At 41.1% G+C, this 13,828-nt stretch overlaps 1 protein-coding gene across 1 annotated transcript; it reads right to left on the bottom strand.

Moving 5' to 3' along the window:
- Positions 1-4,592: 4,592 nt before the first annotated feature.
- Positions 4,593-12,972, bottom strand: LOC121651905 (tryptophan 5-hydroxylase 1-like). Its single transcript, XM_042004401.1, has 11 exons — positions 12,886-12,972; positions 10,953-11,093; positions 10,139-10,322; positions 9,907-10,007; positions 9,681-9,748; positions 8,830-9,026; positions 8,609-8,744; positions 8,393-8,519; positions 5,688-5,783; positions 5,196-5,329; positions 4,593-4,764 (listed from the first exon to the last, which is right to left on the bottom strand). Exons 1-11 carry the CDS (start codon positions 12,970-12,972, stop codon positions 4,593-4,595), a joined length of 1,443 nt encoding a protein of 480 aa, XP_041860335.1.
- Between the last annotated feature and the right edge of the window lie 856 nt (positions 12,973-13,828).

Genomic DNA, 13,828 nt, shown 5'->3' with positions numbered 1-13,828 from the left:
AATGCAGTGCTGTCTGAAGTCCCAAAGATCCCGAACATCCACATTTTACCTGCAGCCTTGTCCCCCATGCACAGAGATTCCTCCTTTTTCTTTAAATCTTTTGATGATTTTAGAGACTTTAGATGGTGAGATCTTCAAGTATTCACTGTTTTATGTTGAGAAAATATTTTGCTGATTTGGCCATGAATTACAAACAGTAAGTTCATACGTCTATTTTGTTATCATATTATACACTGTAGATGGTGGGATCTTCAAGTATTCACTATTTTATGTTGAGAAACATTTTTCTGACACTGTTCAACAATTTTTAGACTCAGTTTGTCTCAGGTTGGTGACCCTCTGTCCGTCTTTACATATGACAGACTCTGCTTCACTATCAGAAATGGTGACCTCTGTGATGCTGGCTATGTGAGGGTTATATTATGTTAGAGGAGTCCAGACTAAAGGGGGTGACATTGGTCATCATTTCTGATAACTATCAGAATGTGTGACTTTACTGGACCAGCATTATAATGAACTCAGATGTGTTTTCAAAACTTTGCTCGTCATGCAGAGAAACGTACGTGATCCCCCTGTGGTCACAGATTCTGACGGGTCACAGATTTTGGTGAAACACCTATCTTTGTAAATGTGTTTCCTGAGCTTCTAAAAATGTGTCACGTCAATGTAAAGCTGTTAAGTCCGTGGTAAAAGTGTTTTGGGATTGTACATATGTAAATGTGCACTGATGTAAAAGGGTTGCAGTGGATGTAAATTTGTATTGCAAAAATGTTAAACTGTTTCACTCGATGTAATGTTGTTTTGCACTTCCCAGCCACCGTAGTACTGACAATGAGCACATCCTCATCAGCTCAGCAGGGTGTCTTTCAAACTCAGTTTTGTTTTTAATCTTCCATCCAACAAACACCTTTAAAGGGGCATTTCAACCCGCTGGTGCAGCTTCAACCTGCAAAGTTTGCTTATGGCTCCGACCTTACAGCTTAAATGTTTAATTTAGTTATAGTTACAGATATTCATATTCATCCTGAAAGCCTGAAACTTTTGTCATTTGTTCGATGTACCATCTTCATTTATTCTTTACCAGTAATGCATATTCACACATCTTTATATATATATATATATATATATATATATATATATATATATATATATATATATATACATCTTCAAAAAATCTCACAAGTGTTCCCCTTACCATGAACCAAAAAGTTTTTAAATAGGCATTGTGGTTGCAGAGATAAACTCATTGCATTATGGGGATGCAAATTTTCTAACCGAGGCTTTAAAACAGGCGAAGGGCTCAAAGGGCCCATTTTTTCTTCCCATATTTTAAAAATTTTTTGAGTGTTTTTGATTTAAAATGTATTCCAGGTCTTTGTGGTGAAATTATTTTCTTGGTTTCTGGTGTCGTTGTCTTTTTTGTTTTTCCTTTTTCTAAATGTATAATTGTAATTTGTTAGTCATCAGGTTGGAGACAGGCATCGGTGAGTTTGGTTAATTATAACTGGGGCTGCACTGACCCCATGACTTTTAGACTATGGCTTTCAATAGATGATTAAACAAGCTAACAGAGGTTTGAAGGTTATGGCATGCTACTTTGTATAATTAAAATAAGAACAGTGGAAATGGATAGAAATGATATTTATACTAACCCCAAACACCAAGCAGCCTGAGCTCTTCGGTCTTATTACTGGATATTACTGTTAACATAAAAAGGTTCAGAGCGAGAGACGCCAGATGAAACCACACCAGCATTGCTCACCAAAAACAGAAAATAATGGAACAGAATAAAATAAAGTTTTTTTTCTATCAGAATTATGTGCCTCCCATTGTTTTGAAGACATTTCAGTTAGTTAGCAGCAGTACATAAAAGGTCCACCAGGTGGCGCTAAATGAGCAGGACCAGTCTACCCCAGTGTCCTTAAAAAACACTTAATAACTTGGATTAAATTTAATAATTGAATGGCAACCATCAATACCTTCTATGTATTGATTTTTAGCATACTGCTACCAAACTGCTGAGGCCTTTGTGAGTAAACGTTTTTAAAAGCTGTTAAAAAAAGGCAGCAGCATCAGACATGAAGAAATCTGAGCTTCCAGGTGTGAACCAGCTGAGTTTACCTGGTTTGTTTGTGCAGCTGTTTCTGGAGCTTCAAGTTCAGGTTGCTGTTTTCAGAAACCTTCCATCAGTCTGCGTTCTGAGCCTACCTGAGAGGTGCTTTGCTTATTTGTCGTGTGAGTGTGAGTCTAGGATGCCTCTGTTCTATTTGGAGTGTTATTTTGGTGAAGGCCTGTTGTTTCAGTGGAAGCAGACATAATGTTTAAACTGCATCTGGTTGGCTGTAAACAGAAACAATTTACTGTGTTTACAGGTTTTGGTATAATCCTGCAACACTGAGTAAGCTCTAAAACAAGTCTTCTCCCACTGTCCATGTTAGGTTAACTGGTGACTCTGAGTGTGAGTGGTAGTTTGTCTCTCTGTGTTGGCCCTGCGATGGACTGATGACCTGTCCAGGGTGTAAGCTGCCACATGCCAGGTACCTGCTGGGATAGGCTCCAGCTTCCCCATGACCCTGAACTGGAATAAGTAATATAGAAAGTGGATGAGTGGATGGATCAGCCCTGACAATAAGAGAGCCCTGTATGAGGAACACTATTGATCAGCTGTGGCTTGTGTGTTTATGTCAACGCTTCAATTAAAATTTAATGAATGGAGTCATTAAGTAAATGATTCCATTTGCTGAACTCATTGTATATTCATACGTTTAAAATGCCTCTGGATGCAGTACTCACTGAGATTTATATGCACTTGTGGGATGTTATTGACACTTTTCTTCCAAACATTACAGAGAACATTTTCTTTCTTTGTCTAAAGAACAAACTTAGCAAAAAAAAAAGTAAAAAAATGTGTTTGTTGGATTTTCCTTTGTTGTAATAAAGCTTCTTGGTAATAAATCTTATACAGTTGGAAAATCTATTTCCCTTTTAAATGGAGAAACATTTGTAAGTAAAATGCATAAGCAGAGTCGAACATGTGGGCTGTGCCCATGAAAAACATCAAGTCTTCTCTGCCAGCGCCGAGCAGCTCATGACTTTAGCTAAGTGCAAGCACACGTTGTTTTTATGTATCCGGCCTGTTTCTTTCCTCTCTGGTGGTAGCTGGGATAGACGCCAGGCTTCTCCTGGGACCATGAATTAGATAAAGTATGGAAGATAAATAAAACATTAAAATCCACTAGTGAGAGGTGATTTGTTGAAGCAAGACAAGTTTATTCTTTATAGCAAATACATACAACACATGCATTCGTATAGTATTTACACATGTATTGCCTTATAAGTTAGATTTGTTCAGTACAAATTAAACAAAGTTATTTTTTTTGGATAATTTAGCTGATAAGGAAAAGCAAGCACCCATAGTTTATGATTGAACAACAATTTCATCTATGAATGCAACTCCTCGGTGTCTACGGTACGGGTGGAAATAAAAAGCATTCTCTAATACGTCAAATCGATTTTCAGGATCTTAATGTGAAATAAAGTCAGGAACTATTTCATTGACATGTCTCAGAAGAAAACACAAAACCAAAATCAAATGTAAGCACCCGCTATATCCATGTTCAGTCTGAGCACAGTTTAATAATCCTGCAGGGATGCTTTGAGGCCACAGGCCAAATGTCCACTCTGAGATTATATCAAAACCACAACTCTGTGACAGACTAAACAATAAAAACAGTCTGAAAAACCTGCTTAATATGGAGAAGTCTCCAGAGGTGGAGACGAACCTGCTGAGGAGGGTACAGAAACATCTCAAAAGAAAAACAAAACCAGGGGATAACAAGGAGCTGATGGCTCAGCTCAGAACAAAGCTTAATACCTTCCTCTCCTGCCTCCGATCACACAGGCTTCAACCCATCGCTGCTCTGCCACACACTTACAATTTCCACCCCAATCAGAGATCTCCAACGTGCTCCCTCCAACACCAGGAGGTGCCTCCGACGCCTCCCTGCCAGCCTGTCTGTCTTAGCAGCAGCTAAAAGAGATTAGCCTGCATGGAGCAGGAACAACGCTCCTCTGTCACTTTAGTCTAAACGAGGAGAAAGTTTCTGTGCTGACAAAGACAACCTAAACAATCTCATCCACCTGCCTTCAATTACAACAGACCAGTTGCCTTAAATTTGTGTGGGAACAATCATCTGTCTTGAATACGAACAAGGCAGTCTCCACTCCCTGAGGAAGCTGGTCTTTCAGCGTTCTCAGGAAGTTTTTGTTGGGGCAGCAGTATCAGCGTCAGTCACTCAAAGAAACTGAACAAACTAATCAAGAAGAGGCTGACATAATGGACAACACTACACATTCTCTACACAACACAGGGACGGTGTTCAGTCAGAGGCTTCTTCAGCTCCACTGCATCAAGAACTAAGAAGGAGGTTCTTCGTGCCAGCAGCAGTCTCCCTTTACAGTGGCTGTCTGGAATGACTGATAACTATTATTTATTTGTGTATACTGCAAAAATGTTGTTTTTTTTCTTTTAAGGATAATAAACTATCATACACGTCACTTCATGTATACTGTTTTTTCCTCAAATTGTTGTCTCAGTTGCTGTGTTTGGTGAGCTGGCTCAGGGCATCTTCCACAATGTCCAGCTCATGCCGGATGTCCTTTACCATGCTGTTGATGTTGCAGACGTCCTTCAGAACGTCCACGCTCTGGGTGTAGGGGTTGTAGTGTACTGTGAAGGGACGCTGAAGGGTTTTTGCAAACTCCCTGCAAAAATAATAATGAAGATCATCTCCAAGAGAAAAAGCTCATTTTAAACCTGAAGGCAAAATACACAAACATCAGTTTGACATTTTATTGGTGTTTCTCTTATTTTAAGTTGTCTTGTGACTGTTTCTCGGTTCAACCACAATCCCAAAAATGTTGGGACGCTGTGTAAAATGTAAATGAAAACATTACATTTTAAAAATCTCATTGTCTCATATTTCATTCCCAATAAAACAATAACATATCAGATGCTGAAACTGAGACATTTTACCATTTCATGGAAAATATTAGGTATTTGATAGCAGCAACACATCTGTAGCAGCTGTTCCACAATTCATCTTTGCTCACTGGATTGTCCAACATTACTGCAGTTAGCTTCAAATCAACACAGTGAAATGGACCTTTATCACATTTTGAGTAGAAATTTTTACCTCATTTTGTTTTTGGCTTCCTCAAAGCTTTCAGCAGCGAAATAGGCCTCCTGGAACGTAGTTATCATGCAGTCCTGGTTGCAGGTCACACTGGGGTCAAATGGAAGGACGGTGGCCTTGCCAGACAACGCATGCTACTAGGAGAAAGATAAACTCGGGGTTCAGATATTTTATTTAGTCAGGAAACATATTGCAGTATTATCATATTTAACCTGGACAACCTGGGTTATGGGTTTGAGTTTATTTATTAAATCAAATAAAATACAGTAAGTATTAGTAGGCTTATGTTAATGAACAGAAAAAAAGATAAAATAAAACAATGCCACGATGACCACGGAGCTCACCAAACATCTCAGGGACAAAGTCATGAAGAAGAACAAACTAGGGCTGCAAAACATAACTGAGGTTTTTTTCTTTTTATGTATTTTCTATATAATTTTACTTCCCCAATTCCCCAATTTTCAAACCATTGTAGAAAGAAATACATATCACCTTGAGTTCACTGACGGAGGAGAGGAGTCCAGCTCCGTACGCCCGTAGCCTGCCATCCTGCTTGCATAAGCCAAACTCCACTGTGAAGAAATAACACTGAAACAAAGAAACAAAAAAAAAAAGAAAGCATGACCTAACTGGTCAGCCTGAACTGGCCTGGTCAGACACTGCACAGAATCTAACAGCAGCTCTGAGTCAATGTGGAGGTAAAACTAGAAAAAACCCTGTCTACACATTTTAAATGTGTTTTTTTTAAAGATCCATCCACAGCTACTGACCCTTACAACTGAGTGAGTTTTCAAAGCTCAAGTCCTGAGTTAAATCTGAACTTCAGACAAGCTGAAGAGGATCTAAGATTTTCACCTGTGATGAAAATGAAGAGCTTTGTTTTTGGACCCTGTGATGAAAGAGAACCTGTTCAGGGTTTATACTGCTTCTCACCTATGGATGGATGGACGGATAGATAGGTGGATGGACGGATGGGTGGGTGGATGGACGGATGGGTGGGTGGATGGATGGATGGATGGATGGATGGATGGATGGACGGATAGATAGGTGGATGGACGGATGGGTGGGTGGATGGACGGATGGGTGGGTGGATGGATGGATGGATGGATGGATGGCTGGATGGACGGACTGATGGGTGGGTGGATGGATGGATGGACGGATGGACGGTTGGATGGATGGATGGACGGACGGCCGGAGGGATGGATGGACGGATGGGTGAATGGACGGATGGATGGACGGATAGATGGGTGGATGGATGGATGGATGGATTGATGGATGGATGGATGGATGGATGGATGGACGGACGGATAGATGGGTGGGTGGATGGATGGATGGATGGATGGATGGACGGACGGATAGATGGGTGGGTGGATGGATGGACGGATAGATGGATGGATGGATGGATGGATGGATGGATGGATGGATGGACGGACGGACGGATGGCCGGAGGGATGGATGGATGGATGGGTGGATGGATGGACGGATGGGTGGATGGATGGGCGGATGGATGGATGGATGGATGGATGGACGGATGGATGGATGGGTGGATGGATGGATGGATGGACGGATGGATGGAAGGGTGGACGGATGGACGGATGGATGGATGGGTGGATGGATGGACAGATGGGTGGATGGATGGATGGACGGATAGATGGGTCGGTGGATGGATGGATGGATGGACGGATAGATGGGTGAGTGGGTGGATGGACGGATGGATGGATGGATGGATGGATGGATGGATGGATGGATGGATGGATGGATGGAAGGGTGGATGGATGGATGGGTGGATGGATGGACAGATGGGTGGATGGATGGACAGATGGGTGGATGGATGGATAGATGGGTGGGTGGATGGATGGATGGATGGACGGATGGATGGATGGGTGGATGGATGGATGGATGGATGGATGGATGGATGGATGGACGGATGGATGGAAGGGTGGATGGATGGACGTATGGATGGATGGGTGGATGGATGGACAGATGGGTGGATGGATGGATAGATGGGTGGGTGGATGGATGGATGGATGGATGGAAGGGTGGATGGATGGACGGATAGATGGGTGGGTGGGTGGATGGACGGATAGATGGATGGATGGATGGATGGATGGATGCATGGACGGACGGACGGCCGGAGGGATGGATGGATGGATGGGTGGATGGATGGACGGATGGATGGATGGGTGGATGGATGGACGGATGGATGGGTGGATGGATGCTTTGTGTTGGAGTGAAACTAGGTCTTACATAATGAAGATTGTTTAGAGTAACTGTTCTCTGTGCTTTTAATCAGTTTTGTTTCTATTGATCCTTTCTGCTTTTTTCTCCTTATTCTTATGAAATCAGCTCTTCCTGAATCAACTTTAACCCAGCTAGAATGAATAGCATCGGCTTTCAGTGTGGAGAAAAAGTTCCTCTGTAGGACCTGAGTGCACCACAAACAGGTAACTCCATGACGGTAAAATGCCTCCTAGAGATTGTGTAAGCAGCTCAAGCATCAAACGGGAGTTCAGAGTAAAGCTGCTGGGTCTTTCCTTCAGAAGGAGTTTGTTGAGGTGATCTGAGCATCTGGTTAAGATGGGTCCTGGTCACCTTATTTTTTGGCAAATCCAACAGGGAGGAGACTCCAGGACTGACCCAGAACACACTGGGATAAAATATCCCTTCTGCCTGGGAACGCCTTGGCTCCCCCAGTAGGAGCTGGAAAGTGTTGCTGGGGAGAGAAATGTTGGAATTTCCTTCCTGCATCTGTTGCATCCATGACCTCAGATAAGTGGAAGAAAACAATTATGTATTCATTCTGGCAAATCATTAATAGATAATAGTAGTTGTCAGCACATGATGAGCAAGTCTAAAGGAGTTCTCAGTGATGCTCCAGTCATGCCCACATCCATCCATTTTCTATCTGGTGTTAATTAATCTATTTCTTACCAGCTGACCAATCAAAGTAGAGAGGACTTTTCAGGTACAACAACAGCCATTTTTAGTCTGTGAAAAGTTGTGTTTTGTTTTTCTTTTGCATACATTTTGAACATAGGCATGAACATTTGAATCATTATAAATGAGCTCTTCATCATTCAAGCTTGTGTTGCGGGGTTAAAAAAGGAGCCAAACATAGCACAAACCTACTCATAAATGTTGGATATTACGATGTTTAGCTAAAATGAGCACTCATGCTTTAAACACAACTTTCTTACTGTGGCGAGTTTCTGTACAGCATCATCTGAGGCACCCAGAGATGCTAGACCAATCTCCTGAGAGAACTGGGCGAAGCTGGGCTCTGCCAGCAGAGGAACGTGACCCAGCAGCTCATGGCATGTGTCCCTGCATAAACACACAAACCATAGATGTAGCAAGGAATTAAATAGGAGGCAGTAAATGCTAGCATGTATTTTGTGCATGCGTGGACTCACGGTTCAGGTGTGTATAAAGGCTCTGAGCTGTGGCGGACATATTGAGTGCAGTGGAAGACTCTGAAAGCCAGGCCTGCTAGAAAGTCTCGAGGAGAAAGGTACCCTGCTACTGGCCGAATGATGAAGCCTGAGCGCTCTGGTCACACAAAAGCAGAACATTAAAAGAAACTCTGTCTTCCTCTGACTTGTTCTCACAGCTGTGGCTAAAGCTGAACAGTTACCTTTGAGAAAGTGTGAAACATCCTCCAGCTGAGGGATGTTGCCTTCATTGTAGTTACAGTATTTGGTCAGTAGTGGCAGATTCTTCAGATACTCCTTGCAGGCATGGCTGGGATAGAGGCTGTTGAGCTCCCTGAACACCACACCCCAGGTACGTACCTCCTCTGCGGTGTAGTCTATGTGAGGAATAGGATTCCCGCTATAAAACAGTTGGCATGAGTTAGCTTATTCAACAGACAGTATTAAACATTTTATAGAGAACGTATGAAAGCAGTAAACTGATTAAAACAGTTGAATTTTATAGGATGGGATCTCAACTATTAACTATTTATTTTTTCTCCGTTACATTTGTGTTACATGGCTGTCAGATTCTTTACAGCTGCAATTCCTAAAAAAAAATTAAAAAAATTGGACACTGTGTAAAATGTAAATAAACAACAGAATGCAATGATTTGCTAATCCTATCAACCCATATTCCATTCCCGATAGAACATAAACTATATGTTGAAACTGAGACATTTTACAATTTAATGAAAAAATTAGCTTGTTTTGCTATTAATGGCAGCAACGCATCTCTGAAAGGTTGAAACAAGGCAACATAAGGCTTAAAAAGTCTGTGGATAACCGGAGGTTAACTGGCAACAGGTCAGTAACATGACTGGGTACAAAAGGAGCATTTCAGAGAGGCAGAGACTCTCAGATGTAAAGAACGACAGAGGTTCACCAACCTGAGACAAAATGGATCTAAAAATTATTGAAAACTTTCAGAAAAATGTTCCTTGATTTAAAAATTAAAAAGACTTTGAAAATCCCACAATCTAAAGTGTATAATACAATAACAAAACATACTTACTGTTTGTAATTCATGGCCAAATCAGCAAAATATTTTCTTCGTTTCCGGTACACGTTGTCTTTAAACCCCTGTAAAATAGAAAAAAAACATATTTCCTCAATATTTCTTGGTGTAAAAGAAAAGTCATTTTTAGCAGTTCTCACATTAAAGGCAAGAGAAAGAAATTTATATAAACAATAAATCACAAAACAACTTTAAAACACAACGTCGGTCCAGCCGGACGTACCGGATGATCTGCATCCAATTCAGAGCCATACATCAAAACCCTGTTTGAGCACAGATCCAGATCAGAGATCTTCTTAGGAAACCATGGCACACCATCCAGACCTGAAACAACAATCCAGTTTAAGATCCGCTGGAATCCCAACCCATCTATGCTGTATGTCATCATGACTGAGGAGTTACAAAACAAATAAATATGATGTATGATGTTTAGTCCTGAGGGAAGTGTGGCCTACCATGATCTAGAAGCATGGAGTTGTCCAATGGAGTAATGGCAACAATATCAGTGTGCTTTCTGAGCAGCTGAATCAGCTCCTTCACCTGTTCGTGATCCGTGTCACAATCCACAAACATCTCGAAGTCTGAATCCCTTCGCTTGGACTTGCGAGACTCAATATGCACGAGGTCGACGTGTTTTTCCTGCAAAGAAATGATGAATGAATGAAATGAAATGAAATGAAATGCAAAGAAATGATCCGGACATGGAGAAAGGTTCAAGTTCAGCTAATTTTATTGTCCCCAATGGAAATTTTTTTACAGACAGGTGCTCAAGACAGTACACCATAATATTAGTTTTAAATCATTCAGCCGTTTCTGACTTTAAATAGTTGGTTGGATGGTATTAAAAGTAGATGAGAAGTCCACAAATTAAAAGTCTGGCATGTGTCCCAGGGCCCTCGAGATGTCTTATCATGAGGTAAGGTAAAGTATAGGCCTTCCCGAGTCTATACGTAAACTGCATGGGGTCTAAAAGTGTCACTAGAGAAGTCAGGGCCAGTGGTCTGAGATCATTCAGCTGTTCAGGAGAACTACATTTGGCCACAGGAACACCGACAGACTCCTTCCACAGCTCGGGGGCTCTCGTCTGCTCCAATGTCATGCTTAATATGTCAAGTAACACATGGCCAAAACCCAGCAGGAAAGTTTAACTTAGAATTCAGCACTTTGACTATAAATAGAAAGCTGACATCTTTAAATGAAACACTCATTGAATTTCCCTTTGGGATCAATAAAGTATTTTTCATTCATTTCATTCATTCATTCATTCACCTGGAAAAGCTTAAGAGCCTTAATAAGACCTCCCACTTCTTTTCTTAGTGAGAATATGATGGTTGAAGAGCTTTTCCCAGAGCAGGTGGGGGCCTCTAGATTCTGCTTGTCCCGGGTTTCTTCTCTTCTGTTGAATGTTGTCTTATTTATAAAAAGGAAAGACATTCATGCATAAGTAAGCATTAGAGATTTTCCTCTAGTTTGGTTTACTGTAAACAAGTAAAGTTGTTCTTATATGTTTTAGAGAGATAAAATACTACAATACTGTGATTTACTCCTGTAGTCTGGTCCTAAAACCTAGATGTAGTGTTTATTCTGTCACTAGATGGCAGCAAAGTGACTGGTTTAGGCATGGGAGGGGTAAAAAGCACACAATCAAGACAGAGGACTAGAGAGGGGCTGCTGTTTCAGGACCACAGTATCAGGACCCTAATTTTTCATTAAAAGAGTAAAATTTAGCAAGACCATAAGTAATGAAGAGCTCTGTGTACAACCCCAATCTGAACTTTCACCCTTGCCCCAACAAGTTTGGCTTTCAACACCACTGAACAGGCTGCATGGTGGTGTGATGGTCAGCACCACAGCCTCACAGCAAGAAAGCTGCTGGTTCGAGCCTCAGCTGGGGATGGGTTTGTGTGGGTTCTCTCTGGGTACTATGGCTTCCTCCCACCATCCAAAAACATGCATCTTAGGTTAATTGGTGACTCTAAATTCTTCTTCTCCGTCCAGAGTGTACCATACCTCTCACCTGATAATGGGATAGGCTCCAGCTTTCCCGCGACCCTGGATTGGACTAAGCGGTATAGAAAATAGATGGATGGACACTACTGAACTTTGGCTGTGCGGCCCTCTAATGATGGCTAATTTAGCATCCCTCTTGCAAAAAGAAATGTACATAATAAATGTAGGTGTGCCATCAAAACAAGTCAGAAGCACAGAGTTTTATAGTCAGAGACGCATCTAATGTTGCTTTAACAACACAAACTGACACGGCAGAGGTTGAAATAGTTTGTACATGGCTACCAAAAAGTGGCAACAGTTATGTTGAAAATCAGAGAAACTGGTGTTTGGTGCAAATGTGTCTATTATCTTATGTTTGTGTTGCTTTTGGTAGATGCAGTCATGCAAATTGTTAAACTGATCAAAGTAACTTCATAAAACTACTAAAATCTGCAAGACAGAGACCCTCAAGGATCAGAGTGAGTTAGAGGGAGTCAGCTGATCACGGCTCTATGCTTTAACACACATACCAACGATTCTACAAAAATGAACAGATTTCCATGTTTTCATCTGCTTGGCCATGTAGCAGCTGGCCTGAAGCAGCAGATAGTTCAGATATCACAGAACTGAACTGGTGGGTATTTCTCCATTTCAAAGCTTAAATCTTGTGCATCACAATTTTGGAAATACTTGGACAACTTCTCAAGTCTCCCTTGCAAAATATCCATTAAGGTTACTTTGACTTTGTACACCATAAGTATGTAAGCCTGTAAAGATAAGAAGATTGAACCAGCCTCATGATGACAGCACCTACCAATCAAGTTCCTGCTAATGTTAACTTAGATGCAAACAAGAACAAGGAGGGTGTAATGGTTGTTTCTGATAGTACATAATATAAGTCCTATTACAACTGCTTTACAGGAGGTACAAATGCTAAAAAAAAGTTATTGGGAATTATCTAAGAAAATTAATGCATGCTCTAGTCAGTACTCACCTTGATCAGAATAGTCTGATATTACATTTTATTTTATTTTATTTTAACATCTAAACAACTAGATTCTAATGCATTTACATATTTTAAAGATTATTCCCAGAGCGCTATCAGCTTCAAGTAATCAGAAAGTCTTTTCAGTCATGAGGATAAAACTGCTGCATCTTTGTCTTATTGTGGAAATTTTCAAAGAAACAAAATATAAAATATTTGTCTACTTACTTCACTCCTCAGTTGCTTCTCAGAACTGACAGAATCAAAAGACCTGCCTTTGCATGGCCGCAGTTTGTCTGACTTTTTGGTATACATCTCCGTCTGTAGATTAGTTGACATATATACATATATATTGCCTATCGATATCACTGTAGTCACTTTTAAAGATGTTCCATGTGTCTATAGCTAAGCTGCAAAAGTACAGGAGTTCTCTCTGGGAAAGGCTGTGTCTGTCAGCCGTAGAAAACTTAAAGATCAGCCACAGCAGGAGTTGCTGGCTGGACTGTCAGGATGGAAAAAATGCTGCTGTATTTATGAAGCTGTGGTGCAGCAGAGGGCAAATGAGAGAGGGAGAGGTTATCCATATTCAACAGGAGACAGACTTGTCATGTTTCATGTGGCATGATCATCACAGCTGGCACCACAATAACTCTTTAAGTGTGTATCTGTTCACCTACAAAATGATGGATTCAGTGTTTCCAGCCAGCACAATGACACATCATGTTGTATTCTGTAAACCTAAGATTCAAGAACCAAACCAAGGAATGTGTTTATTAGGCAAATAACTTAAATGCATCCCATCTCCAACACACCTGAATGAAACGAATGGCTCGTTCCCAGGCCTTTACCGAGCTGAATGACATGTCCATGCGGGAATTCAACCATTTGATTCTGGTGTGTTGGAGCAGGGATGCATATAAAAGTTGCAGCATAGTAGCTCTCAAGGACTGGACTTGGGCACCCCTGATTTATGCCGTCAGCAAAGACACAGAGGTTACATGCACCAGATAACTAGCGGCTAACATGCAACGCCTCTGTTGTTGTGTTGTGTCTTATGAGAATTGCGTGGTGGCAAAGTTTCACTGCCCACTAGCCTGGCATGCGCACTACATTTTTATTTTATTGGTTTATATGACAGGGACATTGTACGTTGTTAGACAATACTGTAATG

The sequence above is a fragment of the Melanotaenia boesemani genome, chromosome 1 (genome assembly GCF_017639745.1).
Source record: "Melanotaenia boesemani isolate fMelBoe1 chromosome 1, fMelBoe1.pri, whole genome shotgun sequence".
Taxonomy (NCBI): domain Eukaryota; kingdom Metazoa; phylum Chordata; class Actinopteri; order Atheriniformes; family Melanotaeniidae; genus Melanotaenia; species Melanotaenia boesemani.
This window is presented reverse-complemented; position numbering and strand designations above follow the sequence as displayed.